Below are 14,892 nucleotides of genomic sequence, written 5' to 3'. Positions count from 1 at the left end.
AGTACATATACAGAATGTTTTACTTTATTTTTTTCAGTCATTTCTTGTTTACATTTAGGCAGCTTCTCTTTTATATAGAAAGACAGTTTGACATCATTTACAAGTCACTCTGCTAAGGACCTGTCGTCCCCCCATACAAAAAGGAAACATTGGTCTCCACGTTACATATGAAAATATAATTTAAAAGCACTTGACAACATACACGTTACAATACATTCACTGTACACAGTATATTGAAACCCCTCCCTCGTCTTCTCCCTCTGCACACAGCCTCCTCTCCCACATGTGTAATACTGCAATTGGCCCCTGTGTAGAGCTGAAACTATTGCCATGGTGACGGGGGCGTCCGTGTGAAGCAGGGATGGTTTTACGAGTGTTTGACAGAGCGCCAACGGGAGACTCTCAGTCTGCGTCCATCCCAGCCACGGAAACACTTCCCCTTCGCTGAGAGGAAGGAATGAAGCTTTTCTATCGCACGCAAGCCATTATCTCAAGGTTACTGTCAGGGTAGTAAGAACACAGACGCTCTTTGAAACTGATACCAAGATTTTAGAGATCCAGGTACTTATTGGTGCTTAAGAACAGACTTGGATGTCTTTTTTCAGGCACACATATTTGTGCTTATTTGTTAGGTAGCACACTAGTCAAAGGCATTGTAAGTACAGTAAAGATGCATGGTAATCACTATAATAAAAACAGGATATGACGGGGGAAAAAAGGTGGTTAAATATTGTTTATTTAACCACCTAACTAAATTAAACTACAGGAAAAATATTCTTGTAAAATTTAGGGTCATCAATCTGAAAAAAATCTTTCATACTATTCCAGATGTTTCCATGGCAACAAAAGCTCGGAGGACAGGAGGATGTGTGCATGTCTGAGGGACGTTTTACCCCTCAAAAGAAAAAAAAGGAGACGCTCGTGCTTTGAGACTTCTGATTGAAAACGTTGTGCACGATGAGGGGAAATGATGTCATGGATCGATGTGTCTTGGCACGCGGCGGCTGCACAGCACCGCTTTTGTTTTTCTTAGAGGCAATGAATAATGAAATCTCAGTCTGGGGGGGGGGGGGGGGTTTGGCCACCAAGTTGGCCACCGCTACACTACATGAGGCAAAAACACCGCCAGTTGTCCTGCTCCACAGGAGACCAACCGGCTGCCTGGCACAGAAAACACAAGACGCAGAAACACGCGGACTACACAAACACTCTATATGCTGATGACTTGGATAGTGCTGAGAAATACACAGGCATACATATCACACACATGAAGTCAATGAACTGGAATGCTCTTGTCTACAACAACAAATAACAGGTTGTAGTTGGTAATCTCTTTCAATACAAAACTTTTTTTCTTCTTCTCGTAACGACACAAAAATGCATGCATGAAAACATTCTGTGGACGTACATCCACTCAAGCGCACATTTTGGAGGCGCGTTGAAGAAGAAAATCATTGCCACACGTTTGGCGAGCTCCAGGGTGAAACTATTACAGCTGCCTCACCCTCCCTCCCTCCCTCCCTCCCCCCCTCATCAGGCACATGGTATGGTCAATGTTTGGCAGTGGAGAGCTGATGGCAACATCATGGGAACAAAACACAACAAAGATCTTGGCAACTGGAAACACAGCATGATGGCAGTCACCACTTAGTCTCTTGAACACAGCTCTGGCACTCTGAATGAGGAAACACTGGAGATATGAAATATATTGGTCGGCTTTCCGGAGCGGATGAAGCGTTTCAGATATGGATTGTTGGCCTGGGCCGTGTTATAATACGCTGTCCTGAATTAAAATATAAATTCAGAGTAACAAACAGAAAGGCGTTTTGGCTCCTTATCTCTCGGGGGCGGGGTGAGAGAAAACTGTCGAACCCGTCGTCAGCCAGCTGTTTGACCTTTAAGGTGACAAAACTGGCCATATCAGCAATTTAGGAATTAAAGGAACACTTACTGATACATAGAAAGAATAAAACACTGACAAAAATATATAAAATAAAGCTTGAAAATAAAATGTAACTATTTATGTATATGCTAATGAATACTTTTATATATTTTTATGTACACATACATATCTGTCTATTGTTTATATATCAATAAATCTATTTAAAGTATAACTTGACTCCGGCACTCAAACCCCCAGAAGTTAGTGCGAAGGCACAGATCTGAGATCAGCTAACTCTCTGCATAAACGGAAAGGGAGTGTAACAACTACTGAACTCAGATCAGCTCTAACGTCAACTTCATGTTAGGGGCAGGGCTTGGTTGCACTTCCTGTTTCACATCTTCCCCAGTTTCTTTCATGTCGTTTGTTTTTGTTTCTTTTCTTTCTGTTTTTTACAGTTAGCACCTTATGTAAATCAAACAATAGAGAACAAAAGAACATGATAGTATATACGAATGTGCAAATGTACAACAATACAAATACTACAAAGATATTTTTTTTCAAAAATACAAGTGATATAAAATGGATAGAAAAAAAATATGTAACATACAAACAATTATATGAAAAAAGAAAATTAAACTTAAAGCGCGCACTTGACCCTTTAGTGTTGGGGATGGGTGTAAAGGGTGGGTAAGGACAGTCAGGATAGGGCTATGTTCGGGGTAGTGATGGTGAGAGCGCGGGCTCTAACCCTGAATCTTGCGCAGGATCTCGGTGGAGACGGGCGGGTGGAAATTGATGGTGTGATGTCTCAGGCCCTGCGAGGTCTTGTAGCTCTTGCCGCAGCGACACTTAAAGGGTTTCCTCACGCGGATCTGCGTGCGGTGGCCATTCTTGGCATGGTACTTAATACCATTCACATTCTGAAGAGACAGGGAAGAAAGAGATTCATTACGAAATGGGAAGCTGGGTAATAATTGTACCAAATAGAAGCTTTAAAGCTCACTATCTGCAAGTGTACTTTTACACACTTGCAGATAGTGAGTATACTGTTTGTAGAGTTCAATATTTGATGTATCATTTATTAAGTTAAGAAGTGCTGATAGGTAGATTATTTATCTTTAGATGGAACCAGGCTAGCTTTTTATCCGGTTTCCTGTCCTTATGCTAAGCTAGGCTAAGCTAACAAGCTGCTGGCAGTAGACTGCACTTTAGTTTTAGTAATCTAAATGTGTATATATGCTTAACAGAGTTAGTCCCTTGCTAAATTAATATAAATCAGCATGTTTACACTAGAAAACATTGGTGTCCTATCAAATGATCATGAAATGTTTTATTTATAGGTCATTTTATTTTATTCATATTAAATTTGCAGCCTTGGCCGCTGTTAGTCATCCTGAAGTCCACATATTAAATGACTAATGATACTGATAAAACTGATTAGTATATAAAGATTCTACAGTTACTTTCTTAAGTTAAGTTCTACTTTATATCTATATATCGTTATATAAAGCTGAACAATATCAGACTGCAACAAACCCTGGTCACAAACTGGGTGGAACATTTACATTTGATTACGTGTGTGGACCCATTCAGATGGTCAGCAAATGTGACCTTATACCATGAGACTATTTTGGTCTAAAAAGTTACAAAATGAATGAGGATTTTCCTGACCAGCAGTAATAAAAGTCAACCAAAGCAAACGCAACATGATATATTCATTACTGCTTACAAACATGTCATTCTTGATTTAAAATGTGCTTTTTTCCAAATGATCAATTCCAGACATGTGATGCCAGTGACAAAAGCTTCAATGTGGGCTTTACCAGAAATAACCAGCAACAAGATTTGTTCTGTTGTCGCCGGGCAGACGTTACCGCAGGATCAGGAGAAAGACCTCCAGACTCAGGGACAGTTTTATCCCACAGACTGATAAGCTCTTGAGCTCTGGGAAATGGAATAACTTATTTATCTATAGAACATCTACAGTCTAGATATTTATTGATTGACTTTTACAAAACGCTGTATTTATTATTATTATTTTACTTCTTTTTTTTTTTTATCTTACTCTATTTTACATTTTTTATAATTAGCTTATTTCTGCATTTTACTTGCACCGTTGTGTCGCTTGCGCTATTTTATTTCTTCTTCTTTAATATTGTATATTGTGTGTCGTACTGTTGGAAGAGCATGGGAACTATATTGTAGCTATTAAGCATTTGACACTAAAGCTTTTAGCCGGGCCGCGTTTCAATCCTCGGTTCGGCCTTACCTTGTATCTCTTCTTGCAGCCGGGGACGGGGCAGGCGAACGGCTTCTCCTCTCCCCCGTTCATGCACATGGAGCTGAGGATGGACTCGGAGCTGATGGCGCTTTCTGTGGTCCACGACTCATCGCTGTCCGACTCCTCGTAGTCTACCTCCTCCTCATCATACTCACTGCCTGAAGGCACAATGGAGACACGCAGAACAAAAAAACGCTAGTCATCCGGGATGAAATATGGATGGGGAATGGCCAAAGATTTGTCATGCTTTGGGAATTTAGCAAACAGAAAATTATTTATGGCTTTTTATCAATATAACTCTATATTTGGCTCATATTTCATGCATTAGCAGCCCACATGTCACGGAGAGCAATGTTGATACAAAAAGGCAATGGTGCACTGTGCATGTGTGTGTTTGTGTGTGATTGTGTACACATGTGAGTCAAAATGCAAGGGCTGGCACTCAGAAAGAGATCATTAAATGGGAGTGATCCCCATTGCTCAGCCTGGAAAAAGTGCTTTGCTAAGTGCAGAACATTTTCCACTCACACACACACCACATTACTGAAATGTTGAGGCACACACAAACACACACTTAAGGCCCACTGACCCCCCACCATCTCACAGGAAATGCTGCACCTCAGCATGAGGAAATGGATGGCACCCTGGCACATGTAGAAAGAGAGAGCGTGTGTGTGTGTGTGTGTGTGTGTGTGTGTGTGTGTGTGTGTGTGTGTGTGTGTGTGTGTGTGTGTGTGTGTGTGTGTGTGTGTGTGTGTGTGTGTGTGTGTGTGTGTGTGTGTGTGTGTGTGTGTGTGTGTGTGTGTGTGTGTGTGTGCGTGCGTGCGTGCGTGCGTGCGTGCGCGCGTGTAGCCTTGCTGGTGTATAGGCCCAGACCTAACACTGCGTTTTGAACCATTTGGGCTGGAATTGGACATCTGCTTCTGGGCTGTGCAACACACAGCCCCATGCGAACACACAGCGTGACAGCTGCTATGTAATTAGCAGAGTGTTGACTGGTCTGCTCACTGTAGGAGCCCCTAGTCCCAACACACACAAACAACAGAGTGGTTGGGCTTTAAGCCTCTTTCAGTTGCTATTTTAATTAAGAGAACTTAAGGACATGTTGAAATTAAAACATCCACAATTTATTACTCAATAATTATTGTTAGTTTAAAGTAAAACATTTGAGGTTTTCAAACATGTTAAAATATTTCATTCCACTGTGAAGGAGTTTATTTATTAAATCTGCGTTTACTTGTCACTTGCAACGTTCTCTTGCACTATTTTATCTGTATTTCTGTTTCTTCTTGCCCTTTTTTATTGTTTAATGCCCTTTGTATATTTATGTAGAATTGTTGGAGGAGCCTGGGACTCAAGCCAAACCCACACTGTAGCTAGTACATTTATGACAATAAAGTCTCTAAATCTTGAATTTTTTGATATTGAGGTGAGCGGGCTCCTGTTTTTTTTTTAACTGCAACCAAGTATAAAATAAGCTGCCTTCCTTGCCATTTACTTGACAAATATCTTCATTTGCTCATCACTATGGTGTCTGAAGTTGATCAATGAGCTCCTGATGGCTCAACCATTACGCTGTTCATTAGTCATTTTCAACACTCCACAAATACAAGCAATCCGTCTTTCTTTGTACGCACATTTCGACACACACACACACACACCTGTCGTACCTGTAGGTGTGCTGCTGCGGAAGGAGGAGGAGGGGGTGATGGGGGGCGTGACGGGAGGCGTCAGGTTACCGCTGGTGTGGCGAGGGGGCGTGGCCGTGCTGTTCCTGGACACTCCTCCGGTGATGGAAAGGGACAGTTTGGGAGCAACCTTCTTCTTCATGGTTTCCTGCTCCCGGCGTGCCGCATCTGTCATGAACCTAAAGCACGCAAAGGGGGTCACAAGTAAATCCCACGACAAGCTAGGGCTGCTCGATTATGGCAAAAATCATAATCTCGATTATTTGGGTCAATAATTTATATCACGATTATTAAAAAACGATTATCCATTTACTTTGAAAACATCAATCCATTGGAGAAAGACAAAATTGAACAGTATGTTTTTAACAGTTGATTACCCTGAACTTTAAGTATAATTCAACTGAAAAACCAATAAAAAAGTTGAAGAAAAAAAAAAGTAATAATAATAATACAAAAATAATCGTTTTATTTCGATTACGTTGTTTTCGTAATCGTTGCAAGCCATAATCGTAATTGCGATTAAAATACGATTAATTGAGCAGACCTACGACAAGCCAGTAAATCTGATATAATTTACCAAAAAAACCTCCCATTAGACAACTATTTTAATGTTAACTTGGTGGATATACTGAACTGGCAAACTATACAAAAATGTATGTATAATTGTTTTAATCGATCATAAAATGTCCCTTTGATGATCATTCATTACACGAAGAATAATTCTGGTTTGTTACAAATTATTTCCCAATTACAGTTATGGTACAGTTTTAAGAGTTACATTTAAGCACTTTCAAGGTACCTCAAAGTGTTATTATAAATGCAATATGGAAAAATAGGGTTGACATGATATCTTTAAAGAGAAGCAAACGTAGCGACCAGATTGTTTCATTTTAGGTATTTCATTATTTTAGTTTATATGACTAAACATCAGATTATGTTAAAAATCACGCATTTTCTAAAGAACACATTTAAGGGTTATTCCTGCCTTAAAACCATAACAGTTAGTCCTTTACTACAGAAAGACTGATGGGGTGTTGCACAAGCAGTGAGATCAACTGACTGGGTGCAGGACTGCCAGCGGCAAGCCACATTATTTTGAGTGTACATAACATGTTGGGAATAATCCCTCATTAAACTGAAAAATCTGCTCGTACAACTACGGTAAATTAGATGAGGTGATTAAAGCTGTGGTGGATGGTTATAACAGAGATTTTGGGAAATACTCTTACCTTTGTTTTAGTCCTAAACTAAGGTTTGTTTGTTTGAAGCCTGTCTGATCTGCTTAACGCTGCTGTGTCCTGACCCAACTTACTTCAATTTAGCAAGGTTACTGAGTTCACAAATCTTAGCAATTTCCTAGATGAGTACAATGATTTTATTACTGGAAGAAACCATGATCAAAACTACAAAAAACATTGATCATTGATTACGTTTTTATTTTCTACTGGTTTGTGCTTCGTGTTATTTTTTTCTAAAACCGGGGCATTTAAGCTTTCACATATTATTGCTATTCTGTGCACTTGTGCTATGAGAGCGTAAACGTTAGACAAAGACATAATTGAGATGCTGAACGAGCGGCTCCTTTAAATATACAGTCATCACAACATTGTATTGTAAAAACAGTTAGCATTTACAACCTCACCACTTGAAAACCCCAGAAATGTCCTAGCTGTCTCTGTTTTACCTTGTTCTTCCTCAACGTTGCATCTTTGAGTGATTTAACGGGAATTAAGTGGGACGTGACACATTGGTTCACCACATACAAACAAATAGAAATCTTTAAAGGTTGCCTTTGGCTTGGCCGTCTGCAGCGCAGGGATTTAGGAATGATTGTCTTGTGTGGTTTTTCTGAGCTTGTCTGTGGATGAGTCAATGCTGTGTCTATGGGAAGACATCAGTCATAAGCTCTCCGCAAGCCACATGTACTGTAGTATACACACATAAAGACAATACTTTCACTGGTGGAGCAATGCTGCCCTCTGTAGACGGACACCTTTGGTTGTTTGTGTGTGTGTGTGTGTGTGTGTGTGTGTGTGTGTGTGTGTGTGTGTGTGTGTGTGTGTGTGTGTGTGTGTGTGTGTGTGTGTGTGTGTGTGTGTGTGTGTGTGTGTGTGTGTGTGTGTGTGTGTGTGCGTGTGTGCGTGTGCGTGGTGTGTGTGTGTGTGTGTGTGTGTACCTGTTGATGTAGCTTAGGGCCAGGTAAGTGGGCTGCTGTTGCTCCTGCTTCTCCAGGACCCGCGGATCTGTGTCTGAGAAAGAGAGAGAAGGAGATATTAAGATTAATCATTGCTCTGTGGGAAAAAATGTTAGCGGGAATTTTCTTAGTATTTAGCTGACTCATACATCCATTATTCCAGCCAGACTGGCTCATAGATTACAGGATGTTTCTCACACTGAGTTCTCTGTATCAGTCCATAATATGCGAGAGCCCGCAGATATATTTGCGGACACTTTCCTAATTGGCACATTATCACGCCAAGATCCTGGGATTTATTACCAAAGCCTTTCCAAAAGGTTGATTAATCATCTTCGGAGTGTGGAGAAATCTGTTCTGAGAGTGAACAAGCGAGTTGGACTCTGTAATGAATGTACACAGTGTATTACTCCAAACACACACACATGCTTTCTTCAGTTGACGGGCTGGGTCAGTAACACTACAGTAGGCAACTTCCACTGCCCCAGGGAAGTGGAGTTAACTTCAAAGCCCCACCTCCCACCCCCTGGAAAACAGGAGCAAGTGTGCATGAAAACACTGCGGGTGGGTGCATGTGTGTAGAACCAGTGCCATCAAGTGTTCAACGAGGGAACATTCAGAGGGATCCACACTATGAAAAGAGGACTTGGTTATAGCCATGGCGTGCATGGCTATGTCTGAGTGAGTGCATGTAGGCATAATTGCAGCTTTATGTGTAATGGCTAGCAGATGTATTGCAATTTAGACCCTAGAACTCGATCATCTCTGTGCAACCATTAACAACACACTCCTGGACGCTCCTTCCAACTACTAATCCCAAGTGTGTGTGTGTGTGTGTGTGTGTGTGTGTGTGTGTGTGTGTGTGTGTGTGTGTGTGTGTGTGTGTGTGTGTGTGTGTGTGTGTGTGTGTGTGTGTGTGTGTGTGTGTGTGTGTGTGTGTGTGTGTGTGTGTGTGTGTGTGTGTGTGTGTGTGTGTGTGTGTGTGTGTGTGTGTGTGTGTGTGTGTGTGTGTGTTGGCCTTCTCAGCCCTTTAGTTTTCAGGCTTTCACACCTCATAATTAAAAAAGAATGCAGACTTCCCACAGTGCAAGAGAACACCAAGGAGACCAGCAAACACGAAAACAACCTAGAAAGAAAAGGCACACTGCTGGTGCGTAGACCAGAGTCTTGTAGATTTGAGTAAATTTAAAACATTTAAGAGGCTAGCTGAGGAAACTAGATAGCAGGGGAATGCATGTACAAACACACAGACACACAGGCTCACACACAAACATCTGCGGTGGTCCACACAGGTGGTCTTTGACAGTCTTTTATAGCAGAGCCTTAATAATCCTACCTGCTGCTCAGACGTGGAGACCAGAGCACTCTGCATGCATGAACATATCCGCACACACACAAACACTAACACACCTTGACCTACACCACTGACAAGGCTGAGTCATGATACTTTACAATGAGACTTAATGGTATCTTTAAAATCTGTTAATTTGAATATTTTTGAAGCTTGCCCAATTTGTTTTCTGTAATTATATATATTTATATGTGTAACAAATGATGTGTAATGTGTATCCAAAGAGGCACTCTGAGGATATTTAAAGACAATCATTTAATTAAGTAAATGTGTGTTATGTCACCAAATAGGTCAGGTTATTCATTGCATTTTTAATATGGCTGAATAAAGTGTAATGTAGCCCTCAGGACATAGAAAAAGGAAAACTGGAAGGGCACTGCCAAAGCTGTTTCGTAGAAAGTAGTTTGTGTATCTGCCCGGTGATTCGGATCTAAAATGTAATAGGTTCTTACTTAGCCCCAAATAAACCTTACCAACCAGTTTCCTGAAAATCAGGCAATTAATGTTTTCAAACCCATAAACCAAATTGAAAACATGAGCTTATTGGTGGATGTACAAATTAAAACAAAACTGATTATTTCCACAGCAGAGTTTCCAACACTTTCTTTTTAAAAGTCCATATTCACAAAATGTTTTGTGTACTATTTTTGTGACAAGAGTGGAAGGAAGCTAAAATCCTGTTCAGCAAATGTTTGACTCAAAGGTATTAAACAACAAGTACCGGAGTGAGAAATGCCAGAAATGATCATTTGGGATGTACAAGGGACTCAGGTTTTTTGCTTTGAGATGAGGTAAGTGTGTGTATGTGTGTGTAGAGAAGGGGGAGGGGGGCAGGGTGTTGGTGGAAATGGAGTTAGCCAGGTGCAGAGAGAGAGCTGCAGTAAATGTTCACCGGCTTTATGACTTCCACTCACCTAGCAGGACAGGAAGCTAACACACTGCTGATTCTACGGCTAGAGCAGGAGGACACACACACACACACACACACACACACACACACACACACACACACACACACACACACACACACACACACACACACACACACACACACACACACACACACACACACACACACACACACACACACACACACACACACACACACACACACACACACACACACAGTAAGCTATATGAATATCAATTTCCGCTGATTCAATTTGCACGTTTTACATTTAACCTAGATTGCCACAAGACTATGTTATGTGTTTTCCATCTGCATGAGAGTGTGTGTACTCATTTCAGTTCATGTATACTGCATGTCCAAGACATTTCAGAGTCTGGAGGGTCTATAAATATCTCCCTAATTAGCATTCCTGTCATTAAAAACAGCAACCAATCAACTACCACTCCACTCATTTCAACACAGACATCCATCTCTCACCAGCAGTACACTGCTGCCCCCTGCTGAATGCACACGGCATGTATTTGTCCACACATGCATGTGCACATGTGTATAAGTGTCCGTGTGTGTCTTCACATGTGTGTATGTGTCGAGACCAGGCCAAGAATGCATGGCTTGTTTTGCAGACTGCTAATTAAGCCACAGAGAGCATTTTAACGTGTTTCTAGAGCAGCAGGCAACCGGATGGAGGGAGAGCAGAGGAGGAGGCGGAGGAGGAGAAGGAGCAGGGGGGATATGGGTGGGGGAAAAGGCAAGCCTCTCTGTAATTACACTTCTCAGAGCTTGGTGGGGCGCTCGGGCCCTGCGACTTCCGAAAGGCAATCTGTGTGACTGTGTGCATGCGGATGTATGTGTAGCGTGAAAAGAGAGGGCCTGCAGTTTCCAGTTTGGGATGCCGATCCACTAATTGCTCCGCTACACCCTGACAGGTCATTTGGGAAGTATGGTGAACACACTCTCTCACATGCACAAGCACACGCCCCTTCCCGTCTCACACCTCGGGAAGTGGGATGGGAAACAATCTGGCAACTAGGGCTGCACTTTAAGTAGGCTGTGATCTGATTCATGTCACAATATGGGCTATGTATGGACAAACACATTTAAATAGAGCGGAAACAGTTGGTCACCTAATCAATTAGTGGAAAGATCGTCCCACAGCGATCACACAGCAAGAAATATATAGTGTTATCTATCTGATGAAGATTTATAGTTTTAGCTTTTCAGATTGTAAGGATGTGCCACTTTCTCTGTCATAGATCACTGTAGACTGAATATTGGGGGGGTTTGACTGTTGGTCAGAACACAACAATACATTTAAAGTTGTCAACATCAAGATGTCTTTAGGGTACTGTAGTGGCCTTTTCTATATTCTGTGAAATGTCCTGGACACTACAAGTAATTGGTTAATCAATCATATAAACATCAGATCAACAACCAAGAATTGTTGTTATTTGCAGGACGCCACACAGAATGTATTCTGAGAAAATAGGGCTGCCATTACAGAATATTTTTATAATCAATTAGCAATCATTTGTTTTAATTAATCAATCATCGTTTAGTCGACACATTGTCAGAAAAAAAGTCTGACATGGCCTTCACAACTTGACAGAGCCAAAATGTTTTATTTTGATCAACCAAAAGTCCAAACTCCCAAAAATATTCAGTTTTCTTTAGTATATGGCAATAAAAGCTGGAAGCGTCTCAATTTGACAGGCTGGGTCAAGTCAATACTTAGGTTGTTGAAAAATGCCAATCAGTTTCCAAGTAAAAAGTGGAAGCTTCAAGTACCTTTTTTTTCAAAATTGTTGCCCATTTTTTCCTTCAATCAGCTCCTCTAATAATTGACTAGCCATTTCCTCTTCCAAGATCATATCACCACAAAGTGATTTCACCTGAAAGTCAAATACTGCTCAGACCTACTGGCAACATCAAAGTAACTAATGCAAAGACAAACTCTGGTAATTACCATGATCCTCCTTCGCTATGCAATTATATAATTATTCAATAAAACTAACAAAAGCAGGAAAGGGGTTTTCCTACCAGTTAATGACAGAGAGGCAAGACTACCTCACCATAGTGTGTTTGCATTTGCCCTTTTCTGTGAGCCAAGGCAGATAAAGCGATACAGCCAAACATGGCCGGTGGGCTGAGTGATACGTATTTAAAGTTACTGCAGGTTAATTATCAGCATGCTTCAGCAGGGACCGCGTTATTACAACACAATGCTGACCTGACTCCTCTTCTTCAGTCACACCTCAGCCTTTCATTACGTCTATAAAACTAAACCAAAATGAAAGAGTAAATGATGTCTAAACAAAGCTGTGATGTATGGCATTTCCCTGTGCTTGCCCCCATATTATTCCCATCTTAACCTTTTTCAAATCTCTAACCCACGTTTAATCTCTATCCACCTCCCCCCTCCCCCTCTTTGTTGAGGTAGGAGGCAGGTCTGTGCTTGTGCAGGCGGGATCACAGCACACTGCTGCACACAGGCAGCAGATGAGCCTGACATCATGCATTCCTCAGACCTTACCTAGAGTCACTGCGCAAAGCCTCCGACAACAACCCAACACCACTTTAACCCCTTTCCCCTTGCTATCGGCTGTAATCCAAACAATGCAGGTGTGTTATTTGAGGGTTGCTTCGCTTTCTCCTAGGATGAGGTCAGCACTAACGACCCACATATTACCTAATCTTCTCACGGAAAGGATCAAGATAGGCTCATCTGGTTTGTTTGCTACCTGCTATTCTGTATTCTGTCAAAGGAGGTCAAATGACATACAAGTTGAGATCATTTAGATACACAGAGGGGGAATACAATTGTGATTTATTGTGGCTATGCAGCACACAGAAGGTTCTACCACAAGAGGGCAGCACATACTACCTTAAAGACCAAGTATTTCTAGCACAGGCAATTCCTTTACCCCCACTAGAGACCTACCAATTCATTTTTACAGCTGTTAACTTCTGATAGTACATTTATGTTGTCGCCTCTAGGTAATCTGATTTATCGTAAGTGTCTGCTTTTTCATAATCTGTGTGCAAACAAACCACAATCAGGGAAAACTGTTATCGGCAAGGCCTCTAACAGCTTATCTAATGTCTCCCGTGAAGAAACTTTGAGGATCAAATTGGATTATCTTTTGATTGATTCCTGATCACTCACACCGCTGCACTAATTAAAAGGAAAGTCAAAGCTAAATGCCACTGGCCCCTCTTTCTCTCCAACACTCTCACCTCAATCCCCTCCATCTGTCACACTCATCCCTGTGGTAACTGTTCAGAGAGCAGTATTGATTGGAATGAGTGTGTGTGATCTGATGACCAGCCGCAGTATGAAGCGAGCAGAGGGGGAACTCATTAATTCGAGTGATCTAATGGGAAACCGCCATTCTGCTCGGCTGGCGGTCGAGGTCAAAGGTCAAGCTAAGAGCCAGATGGGGCATCTACCGGTGTGGATTTGGCTGTAAGACTGAAAGGACAATATATGTTCTTGCATTACCACCAGTTTATAAAATGTAAATCTTGAACTAAAAAATGTTTCAATAATGTTTTCAAAGTTTTTGGTTCTTTTTCCCAAAAATGTAAATATCTGAAAATATGCATTAGAGTAACAACAATGTATCATGTTATTAGCTAAGAAAACGCTGTCTATTCATAAGAATATCATACAAAAATATATATTTAAACAACATTGATGATATAGATGGGATGTAAGCGGACTTAAATGACTGTTACGGTAGCTCCGGTTGTGTAATATTATTTGATTAGCTTAAAGTTGTATGCACTATAAAAAGGTATGTTTATACCATAGACTGTAGGTTTATACATGGCACTTTTGGCCAAGCCTACAGGTAATTGTAAGGCAAGTTTAGTATGAAACTCAATATTAGACATATGTAGTAAGTAGGGGCTCCCCTGGTTCGTGGCTCTATCAACTAAAGGGTCCTTGGCCTGAAAAACATTCAAATGAATATTCACAATGTTAATCTCCACGCCTCTTTGTTTAATTAGTAAGGGATCCATGGAGCATATGGTCTAGTTAGTGTGGTCCAAAACCAGATACAGCGCTTCACTTTCTGCTTAGTCACAAACACACAAAACTTGACCCCTTTTCTTAAACATCAGTCCCGCCCCACATGTGATGTGACATCACACGCAGGGCATCCACTCCTCACCACAGCTGGCTGCTCTTTGTTAGCGAGACAGCAGGTGTGCGATAACTCACCGCATATACTGCCCCCAACCCCTTTGGAGACAGCCAGTTGCCATGGAGACTGGCTCAATGAAGCATCTATTCTACCCCCTCACCCGCCTCCCGAGGATGGATACACGCCACTAATAATGATTAGCCCGCATCAACTTTGATACAGATTATTGAGTGTTTTTGTGGTTTACAAGTCAATAGATCCATTGCCATGATAGATTTGGGGTTAATTTAACAGAGTAGATTTTTTAGTGTCAAACCAAAGCATGCGTCTGAACTTTGCTTCAAAGAGTGTTAAATATTTAACAAGATTCAAGATTGCATGTTACTAATTAGATTACATTTCAATGGCTTTTCCTGTTACACAATGTCAATAGAA

General features: G+C 41.3%; 1 protein-coding gene across 1 annotated transcript in view; it reads right to left on the bottom strand.

Annotated features, from left to right (window-relative positions):
• Positions 1 to 8: 8 nt before the first annotated feature.
• Positions 9 to 14,892, bottom strand: part of LOC307022302 (juxtaposed with another zinc finger protein 1-like) — a 16,173-nt gene continuing 1,289 nt past the window's right edge. Inside the window, exons 2-5 of the mRNA XM_079655033.1 lie at positions 8,031 to 8,103; positions 5,837 to 6,033; positions 4,155 to 4,324; positions 9 to 2,805 (exon numbers count right to left, since the gene is read on the bottom strand). Of these exons, the coding sequence (XP_079511159.1) occupies positions 2,629 to 2,805; positions 4,155 to 4,324; positions 5,837 to 6,033; positions 8,031 to 8,103 (617 nt within the window). The 3' untranslated portion in view covers positions 9 to 2,628. The remainder of the gene's footprint in view (positions 2,806 to 4,154; positions 4,325 to 5,836; positions 6,034 to 8,030; positions 8,104 to 14,892) is intronic.

This window comes from Notothenia rossii (assembly GCF_949606895.1).
Source record: "Notothenia rossii genome assembly, chromosome: 10".
NCBI classification, from domain to species: Eukaryota; Metazoa; Chordata; class Actinopteri; order Perciformes; family Nototheniidae; genus Notothenia; species Notothenia rossii.
The sequence above is the reverse complement of the archived record's forward strand: the minus strand, read 5'-3'. Positions and strand labels throughout refer to the sequence as shown.